At 52.1% G+C, this 12326-nt stretch overlaps 2 protein-coding genes across 2 annotated transcripts; both read left to right on the forward strand.

Annotated features, from left to right (window-relative positions):
* The first annotated feature begins 2602 nt into the window (after positions 1 to 2602).
* On the forward strand, positions 2603 to 6087 carry LOC112899941 (protein NRT1/ PTR FAMILY 8.3-like). The gene is made up of 4 exons (XM_025968612.1): positions 2603 to 2656; positions 3894 to 3984; positions 4135 to 4352; positions 4469 to 6087. Exons 1-4 carry the CDS (start codon positions 2603 to 2605, stop codon positions 5816 to 5818), a joined length of 1713 nt encoding a protein of 570 aa, XP_025824397.1. The 3' UTR covers positions 5819 to 6087.
* Positions 6088 to 6770: 683 nt separating this feature from the next.
* LOC112899939 lies at positions 6771 to 11155 on the forward strand. The gene is made up of 5 exons (XM_025968608.1): positions 6771 to 7036; positions 7160 to 8384; positions 8475 to 8594; positions 8703 to 10690; positions 10767 to 11155. The coding sequence occupies exons 1-5, from the start codon at positions 6923 to 6925 to the stop codon at positions 10866 to 10868; spliced, it is 3549 nt and encodes a 1182-aa protein (XP_025824393.1). The 5' UTR covers positions 6771 to 6922; the 3' UTR covers positions 10869 to 11155.
* Positions 11156 to 12326: the final 1171 nt, after the last annotated feature.

The following is a 12326-nucleotide window of genomic DNA, read 5'->3' on the forward strand; positions in this document are numbered from 1 at the left end:
AATCAGTCATCACCTTCCGTAAATTATACTGCGTTTATATCGGTCAATTAGTACGGAGATAACGTTACTTTGTTTCCGAGCTTGTTTCAAAGACACAACAGAAGCCGTAAGGTGGTACACGAAACCATGACGGCTGCGCTGATTGGGAGGGGTGAATATACTTCAGTTAGTAACTCCTCTGGTCAACAAGTCATGTGTCCAATTGATCTTTGGAGGTGGTGAATCTTCCTGTCAATTTTACTGAAGCCTGTTTCTGGTATCTGAAACGACCGAGCCTCTCAACAACCACACAACAACTGTGTCATCCTGCAGCTCAGATGCAGATAAATTCAAAGGGTCTTATCAGATTTTTGTATTTGCCCATGTGCTGGTAGTGCCTTTTCTCACCCATGTGATCTTTTTAAACTGAAGAGAAGTCTAATTTGTGCGTGGCCGTCAGCTGCTAATAATAATGCTCTGCATGTTAATTTCGTTTTTGTAATCTTTTAACGAGAAAACAAGGTCAGCCGCCAGGGAGAACCTTGTGTCCGTCAACACCAAACACACACTCTCCTTTCAGCACGCTCCTTGCAGGCTTGCAGTATTTGTTTTGGAACTGCAGCATCACTTTTTTCTTAAAAAAATGCAGTTGGAATGTGCATATTTGAAAAGGGAAACGAAAGTGATGTATAAACATTAAACAATCTGTAGTAGGATGAACATAAAAGAAGAAAGCCAGAATACGTTTCTGAATTCTGTATCAACTTTGCATTCAGCAAAGTTCAAAATATGCCTGCCATGCTAGGCTGCTAGCTGCTAAAAGGTTTCGGTAGATTGTTGACTGCACTGAAGACCATTGCTGCCCTTTGGTGAACAACTTTCTACATTGGCATTCTTAATCAGCAAAGGGATACTTTCTAGATTGGTAGCTTAAGGTACTTTGTTGCCATCAATCTCTTTAGTTTTGCAGTCATACAGCTATGTCCAAGATATGTCAAGAACCGAAGTACGCCAAGCGTAAGCTGCTACCAATGACACTGCATAATTGGCAACTGAACTAAAAGACCGGAGTTATTGCCCTAAACCTTCGTTCTCTTATATCAGCACAAGGGAAGGTTACATGCAAGATAGAAAAAATTCAGAGTGCGAAGTTCTATTGCTAGATATGAACGAATTGATCCACGAAATTGACAAGAAATGATGCAGCTGAACTAATCAACCCTGTGGATATATAAAAAAAAGCAAAATCTTGGCAAAGTGCCAGCCGACAGGCCTAGAAATCTTCAGAAAAAACGGTCTTGCATTTCGCACCGTGGCATCACATAACCTAATCAAACAACGGCACTGTTTATAATATGCTGGAAAACAGGACACCGATTAGGTCAATATGACCAAGCCGATGCGATTGCACTTGCACCCAACCAGGGCGGCCTTCCGTACGTGTTTGGAGAACTCTCTGAAGACTGAAGATATGGTAAAAGCTTGATGCGGTTGTTCGAGTTTACTGCATGGATAGATCAAAGAACTAGCTCTCGTCAGGGGAAAAAATAAAGTGAAAAGCAAAAAAGCAAATCGATGTAGTAGAAAAAGAGATGGTGACTCAGGGCTGTCTGCCCTTGCAGTTTATCTGATGAGAGTGAACTCCGGGAAACAAGACGTTTCTGCTGGCAGAAGCCTCACTGTCTCGCCGGTTTTCATAGAGTTTTGACCGTTATCCTCAGCAACGGCAGATGCATGCACTGTTTTTTATGACCGTGCATGTTTGTTGAACCGTAATGGAAGTGGGTCTTCGCACTCATTGGTAGATGCTATGGTTCGAAGCTCAGTAGCTCAGTGATCCTCGGACGTTGTCAGAAGGGAAAAAGATCCTGAATCACGTAGCAGAAAACAGCGCGGATCGGTGCTGTTGGACACTCCCTGAATCCCTGAAGGTGCAATCTGTCTCACGTCTCCAGGCCAGCGTGGATCTGTTGAAGATTCCTCTCGCGGTGAGAAAACCGATCGGGTCGAGCCACGGCTTTCCCTGAACTGAATATTCCGAATCCCTGACGCTACAGTCGATCTCATATCCCCAGGCCAACCTCGGTCGCTCTAAGATACTGAGCTGAATATTCATCCGGCGGCGAAAAACTGATAAGGTCAAGACAGATGACAGATGGTTCCCGTGGCTACTGCCGATGCCAAGCACGTTTCCGCGGAAAGGTCGGAGCAGCAGAACTAGACTGGCCAGGGGAAGTTACCACGCCGGCACGTTGTCTGGCGAGGGGAAAAAAAAAGTCCAGCACATCGTAGTGCAAGAGACATTCAGGCATTCAGCAGCGGGCTCGCGTAATCGCGCACGTGCGGATTAGGCTAACTGAGCGCTAAACACGCCGGTTTGAACTAATCTCGCCTCGCTGACTCCCCGCGTATAAAAGCCCCGCTGCTTTGCCTCTCTTTTCCATCCCGGCTCGGCAACTCCCCCTTGGACTCGCAGGCTCTCGGCTCTCCCGCGCCGCAGCAGCAGCCGCAGCCCAAGCGAAGGCGCGCGCTACCTGCCGGCTGGGTGTTCGATCCGAGGGAAGCGAGAGCACGCGGCGTAGCTTCCTCTCCGGGGAGGATTTCGACGTCTGTTGCGGCGGAAATGGACGCCGGCGACGCCATGGAGAGAGGCCAGCGCTCGCCGCGGCTGCCGGAGGTGCGTGACTGCGTGTGCCACTAGCTCTAGCTACTTGAAGAGCTCATAATAATCTCTCACCTCTCACTAGTTTTCTGCATTGGTTGAGTTGAATTACTGCCAGTTGGTGCCTGTCAGGGCGCTGAAGCCATCCGGCTGTGTCTTCCTTAATTAGGTCCTGCTGGACGCTAAAATCAAAATGCGACATCACAAAGCATTATTAGACCCTTGTCCTACTGTTGTCTCGTGAAGAAACCATCTGCAGAAGCGACCACATGCGTAGCAAGCAACCAAGGTCTTAGGCGTGTCTCGTGGCAGTAGCAAGCAACCAAGATAACGTACCACGCTACGGCAAAACAATAACCCAGAGCCTCTTTACTGTGTCCTTGCGTATTTCGTGATTGGCCTGCACGGGTCACCGCTACGGCTATTTATCGCGCGCGAGTTCCACTCGCGACGTCGCTCTTCGTCTTCCTCGCGGAGCCGTGGCGCCCGGACTACGGCAGGGGTTGCCGGAGCGCCCATGCTCACCGGCGGTGTTAGAAGAGGGGGAGAGGGTGGTAGGGAAGACCAGCGGTGGTGGCGGTGGCGGATTGCGGAGTGGCGGCTTGACAATCAGCAGCTTGACAATCAGTGGACTAGGGATCGGACGGGGACAGCACCAGATGGTGGATCCGCGGCGGGAGCTGCCAGAGACAGGGAAGATGACCGGCAGCGGGGCGAGCGGCGGGGTCTTCCTTCAACAACGGCTCAGCTTGCACTTGCACGCGTGAAGAATAGCCGGATCATGGGGATGGGTTGGTGACAACCACCTCGCAGACCATATCTCCATCGCTGCGAGGAGGTAACGACTCAATAAGCAGCCGACTTTTCACCCAAAGTAAAAAAAAAAAGAAATAAGGTTGTCAAAAAAAAAAGCGGCAAAGCACACTTTGTCACTGCTTTACACGTCACAACCACTATTATATGTTCACAACACACAAAAAAGTATTATTCTCTTGTTATGTGAATTCTTTCCAAAAAGGAGCTGTATGTATGCACGCAAATTTGGGTGCTAGGAGGTTAAAAAAAAACTGGGTGCTAGCAGGTGGAGAACCTGTATTGTCATCATCAAGTTTCTCGTTCATGATTAAGAAATGGTTGTGCTCAATCAATAAACACTGTGATCTCTGTAAGTTCATGTTGGTTGTAACTTGCACAAGATCAGAGTTTATTAGCTTTATTTCTGACAGTTTGCACAAATCATAAAACTTTGCAGAGCCGGAACCCAAAGATTGAGGACGAAACCCTCACGGTGCCGCTCATTCAGGACAAGAAAACTGGAAGCAAAGCGCCGGCGATAGTTCTAGGTGAGCTCCAAGTTTCTTCACACAGAACCATTCAGACAGCTACTGTAATTTGCTACTCTACCGCCATCTGTGGAAGTGCTTTCGTCCTCTAAAATGCATCCAAAACTTTCCTAAATGGCGAAAAATTTCACGTCGAATTTGTTTCTGTAGGATTTCAGTGCTTGGAGAGCACAGCGTTCAACGGCATCGGCACGAACCTGGTGGTGTACCTCGAGACCGTCCTGCACGGCACCAATCTTGCGAGCGCGTCCAATGTCACCTCCTGGTTCGGGACCAGCTACCTGACCCCGGTCTTCGGCGCCATCGTCGCGGACACGTTCTGGGGCAACTACAACACCATCCTCGTCTCCCTCGTCGTCTACCTTCTCGTAAGCATTTTTCACATTCAAATCCAAAACAAGCCGACACGATGTGAAAACTCATCCAAACATGTCAACTGTTAGTAATTTGCTTAACGAACTTTGCGATAATCTGATCGGCGCAGGGTATGATGCTGGTCACCTTCTCGGCGTTCCTGCCGACCACCGATCTCTGCGGGGTGGGCTCGTCGTGCCACCCCCTGCTGGGCGCGAAGAACGTCGCCTTCCTCGGCCTCTACCTAGTGGCGTTCGGCAGCGGCGGCGTGCGCGCGGCGCTGCTGCCGTTCGGCGCGGAGCAGTACGACGACGACAACGCGGTGGACCGGGAGCGCAAGATGTCCTTCTTCAGCTGGTTCTACATCTGCGTGGACTTCGGCATGATCGTCTCGGGTGTCTTCATCGTGTGGGTCCAGCAGAACATCAGCTGGGGCCTCGGCTTCGGCATCGCCACCGCCTGCGTCGCGCTCGCCTTCGCCGGCTTCGTGCTCGCCACGCCCATGTACAAGCGCAGCATGCCCACCGGCACGCCGCTCAAGAGCCTGGGCCAGGTCGTGGTCGCCGCGTTCAGGAAGGTCAGCCTCCGCGTCCCCGCCGATGCCGGGCTCCTGTACGAGGTCCACGACAAGGTCGACCAGCCCAAGATCGCGCACACCGACGAGTTCGCGTTCCTCGACAAGGCGGCCGTGGTCGCGGGCTCGGACCTGGAGGGGGTGGTGACGGACGACGCCGCGGGGTCGTGGAGGCTGTGCACGGTGACGCAGGTGGAGGAGCTCAAGATCCTGCTGCGGCTGCTCCCGATCTGGGCGACGAGCATCGTGCTGTCGGCGGCGTACGCGCAGCTGAACACGACGTTCGTGCAGCAGGGCGGCGCGATGGACATGCGGGTGATGTCGCTCACCATCCCGGCGGCGTCGATGGTGTCCTTCGAGGTTCTCTGCGTCCTGGCCTGGGTGCTCATCTACGGCTCGGTGATCGTGCCCGCGCTCCGGGGCGTCTCCCCGGCGCGCGGCGAGCCGTCGCAGCTGCAGCGGATGGGCGCGGGGCGGCTGCTGATGGCGTGCGCGATGGCCGTGGCGGCGCTGGTGGAGACGAAGCGGCTGGGCGCCGCGGGGCGCGGCGAGGCCACCAGCATCGCGTGGCAGATGCCGCAGTACTTCGTGCTGGCCGGCGCGGAGGTGCTGTGCTACATCGCGCAGCTGGAGTTCTTCTACAGCGAGGCCCCCGACGCGATGAAGAGCCTGTGCACGTCCCTGGCGCTGCTCACCGTGGCGCTGGGGAGCTACATGAGCTCGCTCATCTACGCCGCCGTGGACGCGCTGACGGCGAGGGGCGGGCGGCCCGGGTGGATCGCCGACGACCTCGACGAGGGCCACCTGGACTACTTCTTCTGGACCATGGCGGCGCTGTGCACGCTCAACTTCGTCGTGTACAGCGCCTTCGCCAGGAACTACAAGGTCAAGACGGTCGTGTCGTGATCCAGCTGACGCGGGGGCACAAGAGTCGTCGGGATCGGATATGCAGCGGGTGTTGCGCAATGGCGCGTGTGTGCATGAAATTTAGGAGATTTCTAGGAGAAGGCGACGACATCGTTTGTTTGCTTCGTTGTGTTACTGGTGCCGATGGGGACATGGGGTCCTTGATTTTTTGGGTTCCGCTTCTTTTCTTTTTGCCAGTGTAGTAAGTTGAAACATGGATGGGCGACAGGACATCCATGTTACGGTTTTCACAAAAAAGTGCAGTGCTACTGGACGAATCGTTGGTTCTGTAATTCTGTTTGCTGTTTGTTCTTGGTGACTTGTTCATGCGCCAACTGCCAAGTCGTTCATGAGGAGAGCGCGGAAGAAGAATCTGTACAACTTTTGGGCCTCGGAACGCCTGTGGCAGTATTGGGCCAAGCTGAAGCGGTAGCCTCCTGGGCTGCTCATACGGTCCACACGACGCTACAACATCAAGCCTGCTAGCGAGAAAAGGCCCAGGAGATCAGTTGGGGACTTGGGGAAGAACAGGCAAGTAGCCGAGTACAGATTCAACTCTGAATAAATTCCAGCGAAACATGTGAATAAATACCCCGTGGGACTTACCAGAACCACAGTCTTCGAAGCAAATATTCCGTGAACAGCACTACCAAAGTCGTTTGATTTTCGAAATTCAAAATAAACGCATCGTTTTCAGACGCAGCTTTACGCCTAGTAGACTTTCTATCTCCAGGAGTATTGAAGAGATGAGAGGATGTGAGCCACGTGGCCTCCTGTGGTTCGACCGACAGGATACAGTAGCCCGATAACGTGGGGTCCAGTGCCTTCGAAAAAAAATTCCCAGGAAATGAACAGGCCGCCGCTCCAACGGTCGGGCTCCTCGAATTCAAATCCGCCCGCACTTGCCTTTATATCTGACCCTCACGCTCCCTCCCTCCGCTTTTCCGGATGACCGACGCCGGATTCCAACTAGCTGCGCACCCCAGCTGAACCCAAACCAGATCGGAAGAGAGAGAGAGGGAGGAGGCCAGGCGGCGGAGAGGAGAAGACGGCGTCGCAGGAGGAGGATCGCCGCCGCCCGCAGCAACAAGAGGAAGAGGCAGCATGGACTTCTTAGCGCTCCCCCGCCGCGACCTGCAGGCGCTGTGCAAGCGCAACGGCATCCGCGCCAACATGACCAACGCCGCCATGGCCGAGGCCCTCGCCGCGCTCCCCACGGTAACGATGGCGCCCCCCCTCCCCCCCTCCCCCCCCCCCCCGCTCGCCCGTCCCGTCACGCTCGTCGATCGCTAGATCTGAGTGCTGTGATTTACTTGGTGGCTTACGCGTTCCGTAATTCAGTCGCAGATCGATGGGATCGACGAGTACGTCAAGCAGCGGGTCGCCGTGCCTGAACCGGCGATTAAGGTGGTGGCCGAGGAGGAGGAGCCGCGGCTGGAGAAGCAGGGGAGCCCGCTCCCCCGCGGCCGCCGCGTCACGGCAAAGTCATCGGGCCCCATCAAGCCGAACGACGCCAAGGAAGAGGATGCGACTCGGGAGCCGAACAAGGAGGACGCGCCGGCGCTTGGCGTTGGGCACCGTGGTGCCAGCCGGCGTGCCCGGCCCGCGCCGGTCGTGCCTAAGCCGACGAGCAAGGCGTCAGCGGAAGAGGAGAAGCAGGGGAACCAGCTCGCAAGCGCCCGCCGCGTGGAGGACGGCGAGGCAGAGGAGGACCTGAAGCGTGAGGCGAACATGGAGAACGCACCTGCCCCTATCGTGGGGCGGCGGGGTGCAAGTCGCCGCGCTCGGCCCGCGCTGGCGGCCGAGTCAGCTGGTGCAGGGGCGGGAGAGGAGGACCTCAAGCAGGAGGCGAGTACGGATGATGCGCCGGCCCTTGGCATGGGGCGGCGCGGTCCCAGCCGGCGCGCTCGGCCCACACCAGCTTTGGCTGTGCCCCCGGGCAAGGTAGTAGCGGAAGAGGAGCTGACTGCACTGATCCCACGCGGCCGCCATGCCAAGGCCAAGTCGACTGAGACAATCAAGCCGAATGACGGCGAGGAGGGTGAAAAGGAGGGTACGAAGCCGGAGAAGGAGCAGGAAGACGTGCCAGAACTAGGCGTGGGTCGTCGCGGTGCAAGCCGGCATGCTCGGCGCGCCCCTGCTGCGGCTGCGCCGGCAGGCAAGGTAGCAGCGGAGGAGGAGCCGAGGGCCCCGATCCCACGAGGCCACGGAGTCGATGTCAAGTCGCCCGAGGTTATCAGGCTTGACGACAGTGAGGAGGAGGAAAAGGAGGATGCAAAGCCGGGGGAGAAGGATGAAGGCGCGCCAGCAATTGGCGTGGGTCGGCGTGGTGCCAGCCGTCGCGCTCCCGCCCCTGTAGAAGCTCCGGCTACGAGCAGAAGGGCTTCAACATGTACAACTGAGGCAGGGGATGTGGCTGTGGAGGCCATGCCCATCCGGGCCACTCGCCAGCGTAAGCCGACTATGAAAGCAGCTGCCGCAGCAGAGGAGAAGGTGCCGCGGAAGGCAACAAGAAGGGCGGTAAAGAAGACAGTTTCCCAGCAGGAGAAACAAGAAAAATCACAAGGTGAGAAGATTGATTTGATCCTAATCAATTTATTTATGTGCACAAATTGAACACTGTTTTTGCTTATGCCAATTTTTATTGCTGAACCAGGTGTAGTCTCTGATGCAGAGCCTGTGCCTGCACCAGTTTCTGAAGTGGAATGTGATAATCCCGAAGACTCGGAAGAGGCTTCTGGTCCTCAGAACAGAGAGCGAAAGCAAGAAGATGAAGGTGAGACATGCACATGATGTGCCTGCTTCCATTTCTTTTTGGTCCCTGCTGTGTCATGGGCTGGTATAGCTATTTTTGTGTTTATTGTTGTTCAATTTGAAATTTCAGACGTGGTGATCATTGAGGATGAGATACTGATGGAAGAGACCCCGGCACAAGAGCTACTTGTGACCAATCATGAATTCATGGATTATTCAACTCTGCAAGAACAGCAAGTGGACGTTGAGAAGTGTCCTGCTCCCTTGGCCAGCCAGGAGGATTCGCCAATCCTGGGTCTCGTAACCGAACAGACAGCTGAGAAGGATGAAGCTGCCAATTTTCAGGATAGTGAAGGATCCAGTGAGGAGGCATTGGACAAGAGGGTGTTTGAGGAGATCCATGATGCCGGTGAAGAGATGGAAATGGTGTCCATCATCCAGGGGCTGCAGGCCGCACTCACAGAAGAACACATTGAGGAAGTTGTTACCGATGATGCCAACCATGAAAGTGAAATGGGGAATTTCAATGAGGTACTGCATGGGACAGAGGAAACCCGTGAGGTTAATACAGAAGATGATCTTGTCAGTCAGCAGAAGGAAGGTATAAATATTGATGAGTTGCAGGCTGACTTGGCAGATGGGTCTGTTCTTGTTGATTGCTCAGGGAATATCAATCTGTTTCCCGAAGAGGAGACCGATAATGTCAATACTGAAGATGGTCTTTGTTGTCAGGACAAGAGAGATGTGGCTGTCGATGCGACGCTGCCTGATACGGTGGCTGATGCCATTCATTCTGGTTGCTCAAGTGATATCAGCTGTGATGAAGTGGAGAAGCCAGGAGACATAACTATTGAGATGCCTGAGAGCCCAGTTGCATTGGATGAGGATCCTGAGGAAACAAACTTCTACCCTGATAAACTGAGTGACGTTGTGTCCCAAGTCACTATGACTGACAGCGAAGTTGTTCAGGAGGAAAAGATAGTAGTGACCACTGAAGAGATGCCACAGAGCACAGCTGCAATGCATGATGATGTTGAGGAAGATCAGTTCCAAACTGTTTTTGTTCATGCTGGTCAAGTAGTTGCTACTGACAGTGTGCTGGAAGTGAAAATGACAGATTGTGAAGCTGAGGAGAAGGCAGCACTGATCATTGATGAGCAGCAACAGATCACAGTTATAATGGATGAAGATGCAGTCGATATTCATTCCAAAACTGATGTTGTCCATGCCGATGAACAAAAGGAAGTGGTAACTATTGAAGAAGTGCCAGAACTCACAGGGAAAGACGTTGAAGTTGCCGAGGAGGATAAGGCAGTTGTGATCACTGAGGAGGTGCCACAGAGCACAGATACAATGGATGAGAACATCGAGGAAGATCAGTTCCAACCTTTTTTTGTTCATGCTGATCAAGTAGTCACTTCTGACAGCATACCGGATTTGAAAATAACAGATTGTGAAGTTGTTGAGCAGGAGAAGACACCACTGATCATTGATGAGAAGCAACAAAGCACAGTTACAACGGATGAAGATGTTGTTGGTGATCATTTCGAAACTGATGCTGTCCATGCCGATGAACTGAAGGAAGTGGCAGCCACCGACGAAATGCCACAACTCACAGGCACAGAAGATGAAGTTCTCGTTGAGGATAAGGTAGTTGTGATCACTGAGGAGGTGCCACACAGCACTAGCACAATGGATGAGTGTATTCAGAAAATCCATTTTGAAATTGGTTTCGCTCAAGATGATAAACTGGATAATGCAGTTGTTACTGACAACATATCACAAGTCACTGGGACAGATGGGGCTGCCAAGAATACCTTCACCTGTGATATTCCACAAGAGCTAAACATTGCAGAAGGATCTAATGATCACATTACCCAAGCATTGATTGACAATGTCGCTGAGTCCATCTGCAAGAACATTATCTCTGTTGAGACATCAGTGTCTGTATCCGAGGGCACATCAGTGTGCAACAACAGCAGTGAAAGGAACACTGCTGAACCGGTGGCAATGCAAGAAGAGAAGGGAGTCAAGGTGGTCAAGGAATCTGTGGATTTGAATAAGTTCAGCCTAGGCCAGCTTAGAGCCAAGCTCAAGAAGAAGCTCATCGGCAAGAAGGTAATGAACCGATCAGCCCCATTTTTGTATCATTCTAGTATCAGAATTGAATACTGAACTGCCTTTTAATATGCAGAACAAAGAAGCAAAGAGGGTGGCCCTCGCCAGGGTGGACGAGAATGTGTGTCGTTCCCACTCAGAGGTGCAGCAGCAGAACCTGAATCTGCAACAGCATTAACCTGGAGAAGAAGCTCTAATATATCCCGTGTGCATGCCAGATAGTATGAGGTTGTGGTGAAACTGTGGTTTCTCCGACCTTGGCATCTAACTTTCATGTGTCCATGTTCTTTCATGTGTTTGTTTGCTTGGAGAGAGGCATGAGACGATTCGGCTGTATTTTGTCCAAGTCAGATCGTAGGCTAGTACCCAGCTTTGAAGTGTTAGTGGTTTGCTGGTGTTGGTTGCATGTCTTATTTTGAACTCCTATTACTGGTTGGGAAAACCTGCTAATATATATATTTCTTATGTATCTCATGCGATCACAAGGTAGCATTAGACTACTGGGATTGATCTATGAAGTATCGTTTGCTCAATGTGATATCCTATTTTGTGTACGCAAGAAGTTAACCGTCAACTTTGTTCCCTGTTTCCCTACAATCCCTTCCTGTGGTTCCTGAAGGTATGGCAAGTTCAGACTTCAGTTTCGTTAGACTGCTTTTCCGTCGGTTCAGTAAGGATATAAAACGGTGCATATACCATTTAGAGGTCGCCGACTTCCATCAAGAGCTTCCATTCTAGATACGGCTGCTGATTTCATTCATGATCCTAATGAGCGCCAGAACAATGTTTAATTCCTATTTGCAGACTGTAAGCTGTATTTTCTTCATGTTGCAGTAGATGACTGGGACTACAAGAGCTCGATTGTCCGTTTGTAAGGGCATAATCAGAGGAGGATTTAATTTGAAAAAAGGTTGAGGAAAGTGATGTAGGTCTAGCACTAGTGTCTCCATCTGGATCCATCTTCGATTAATATCTCTGAATCCCTACAACCGTCTTGCTTCTTGCTATTGCTGATGCCTTCTTCTGACATACTACATGAACTTCATGCTTGAGAAATGAGAACCGAGCTGAGGACAGATAAGCTGTCTCAGCAACAAATGCCATACCACGAGACATGATCAACCTTGAAATTTTGAAAATAATCTGATCATGATGCAGAATGCTCTGAGCATCTTCAATCTGATCACAGCAAGAACCCACGTGATTGCTGTTCCTCAGGCACCGCATGTTCTTGAATCCTGCGTGCATCTTCAATCAGATTGAAATGGGACCACCTCATGCAGCTGGACCACAGGACATCCAAGGCACGGAAACACGTTGATCATACACGAACTACTCCCACTCAGTAACGAGTCACACGACCTCGTGGCAAGCGTGGTCACGTTTTTTTTTTTTTGAAGGTAACGTGGTCACGAAATCGGGAGGGCCCAAGTTGACCACAACATTGCCTCCACAATAATAAATTATTGAATCCACTGTGCCACAGGATACCCTAGCCGTGGAACACACGGGTGAAACACCAACCGCCAACCACACCGATTCAGTCACGAGTCACAACAACGTTGCAGGGTCCGTTAGCAACCGCACAATCGCCGATTCAGCCATGTGGGTTTTTGCCCCCCTCACAAGTCGTCCT

The sequence above is a fragment of the Panicum hallii genome, chromosome 7 (genome assembly GCF_002211085.1).
Source record: "Panicum hallii strain FIL2 chromosome 7, PHallii_v3.1, whole genome shotgun sequence".
NCBI lineage: Eukaryota > Viridiplantae > Streptophyta > Magnoliopsida > Poales > Poaceae > Panicum > Panicum hallii.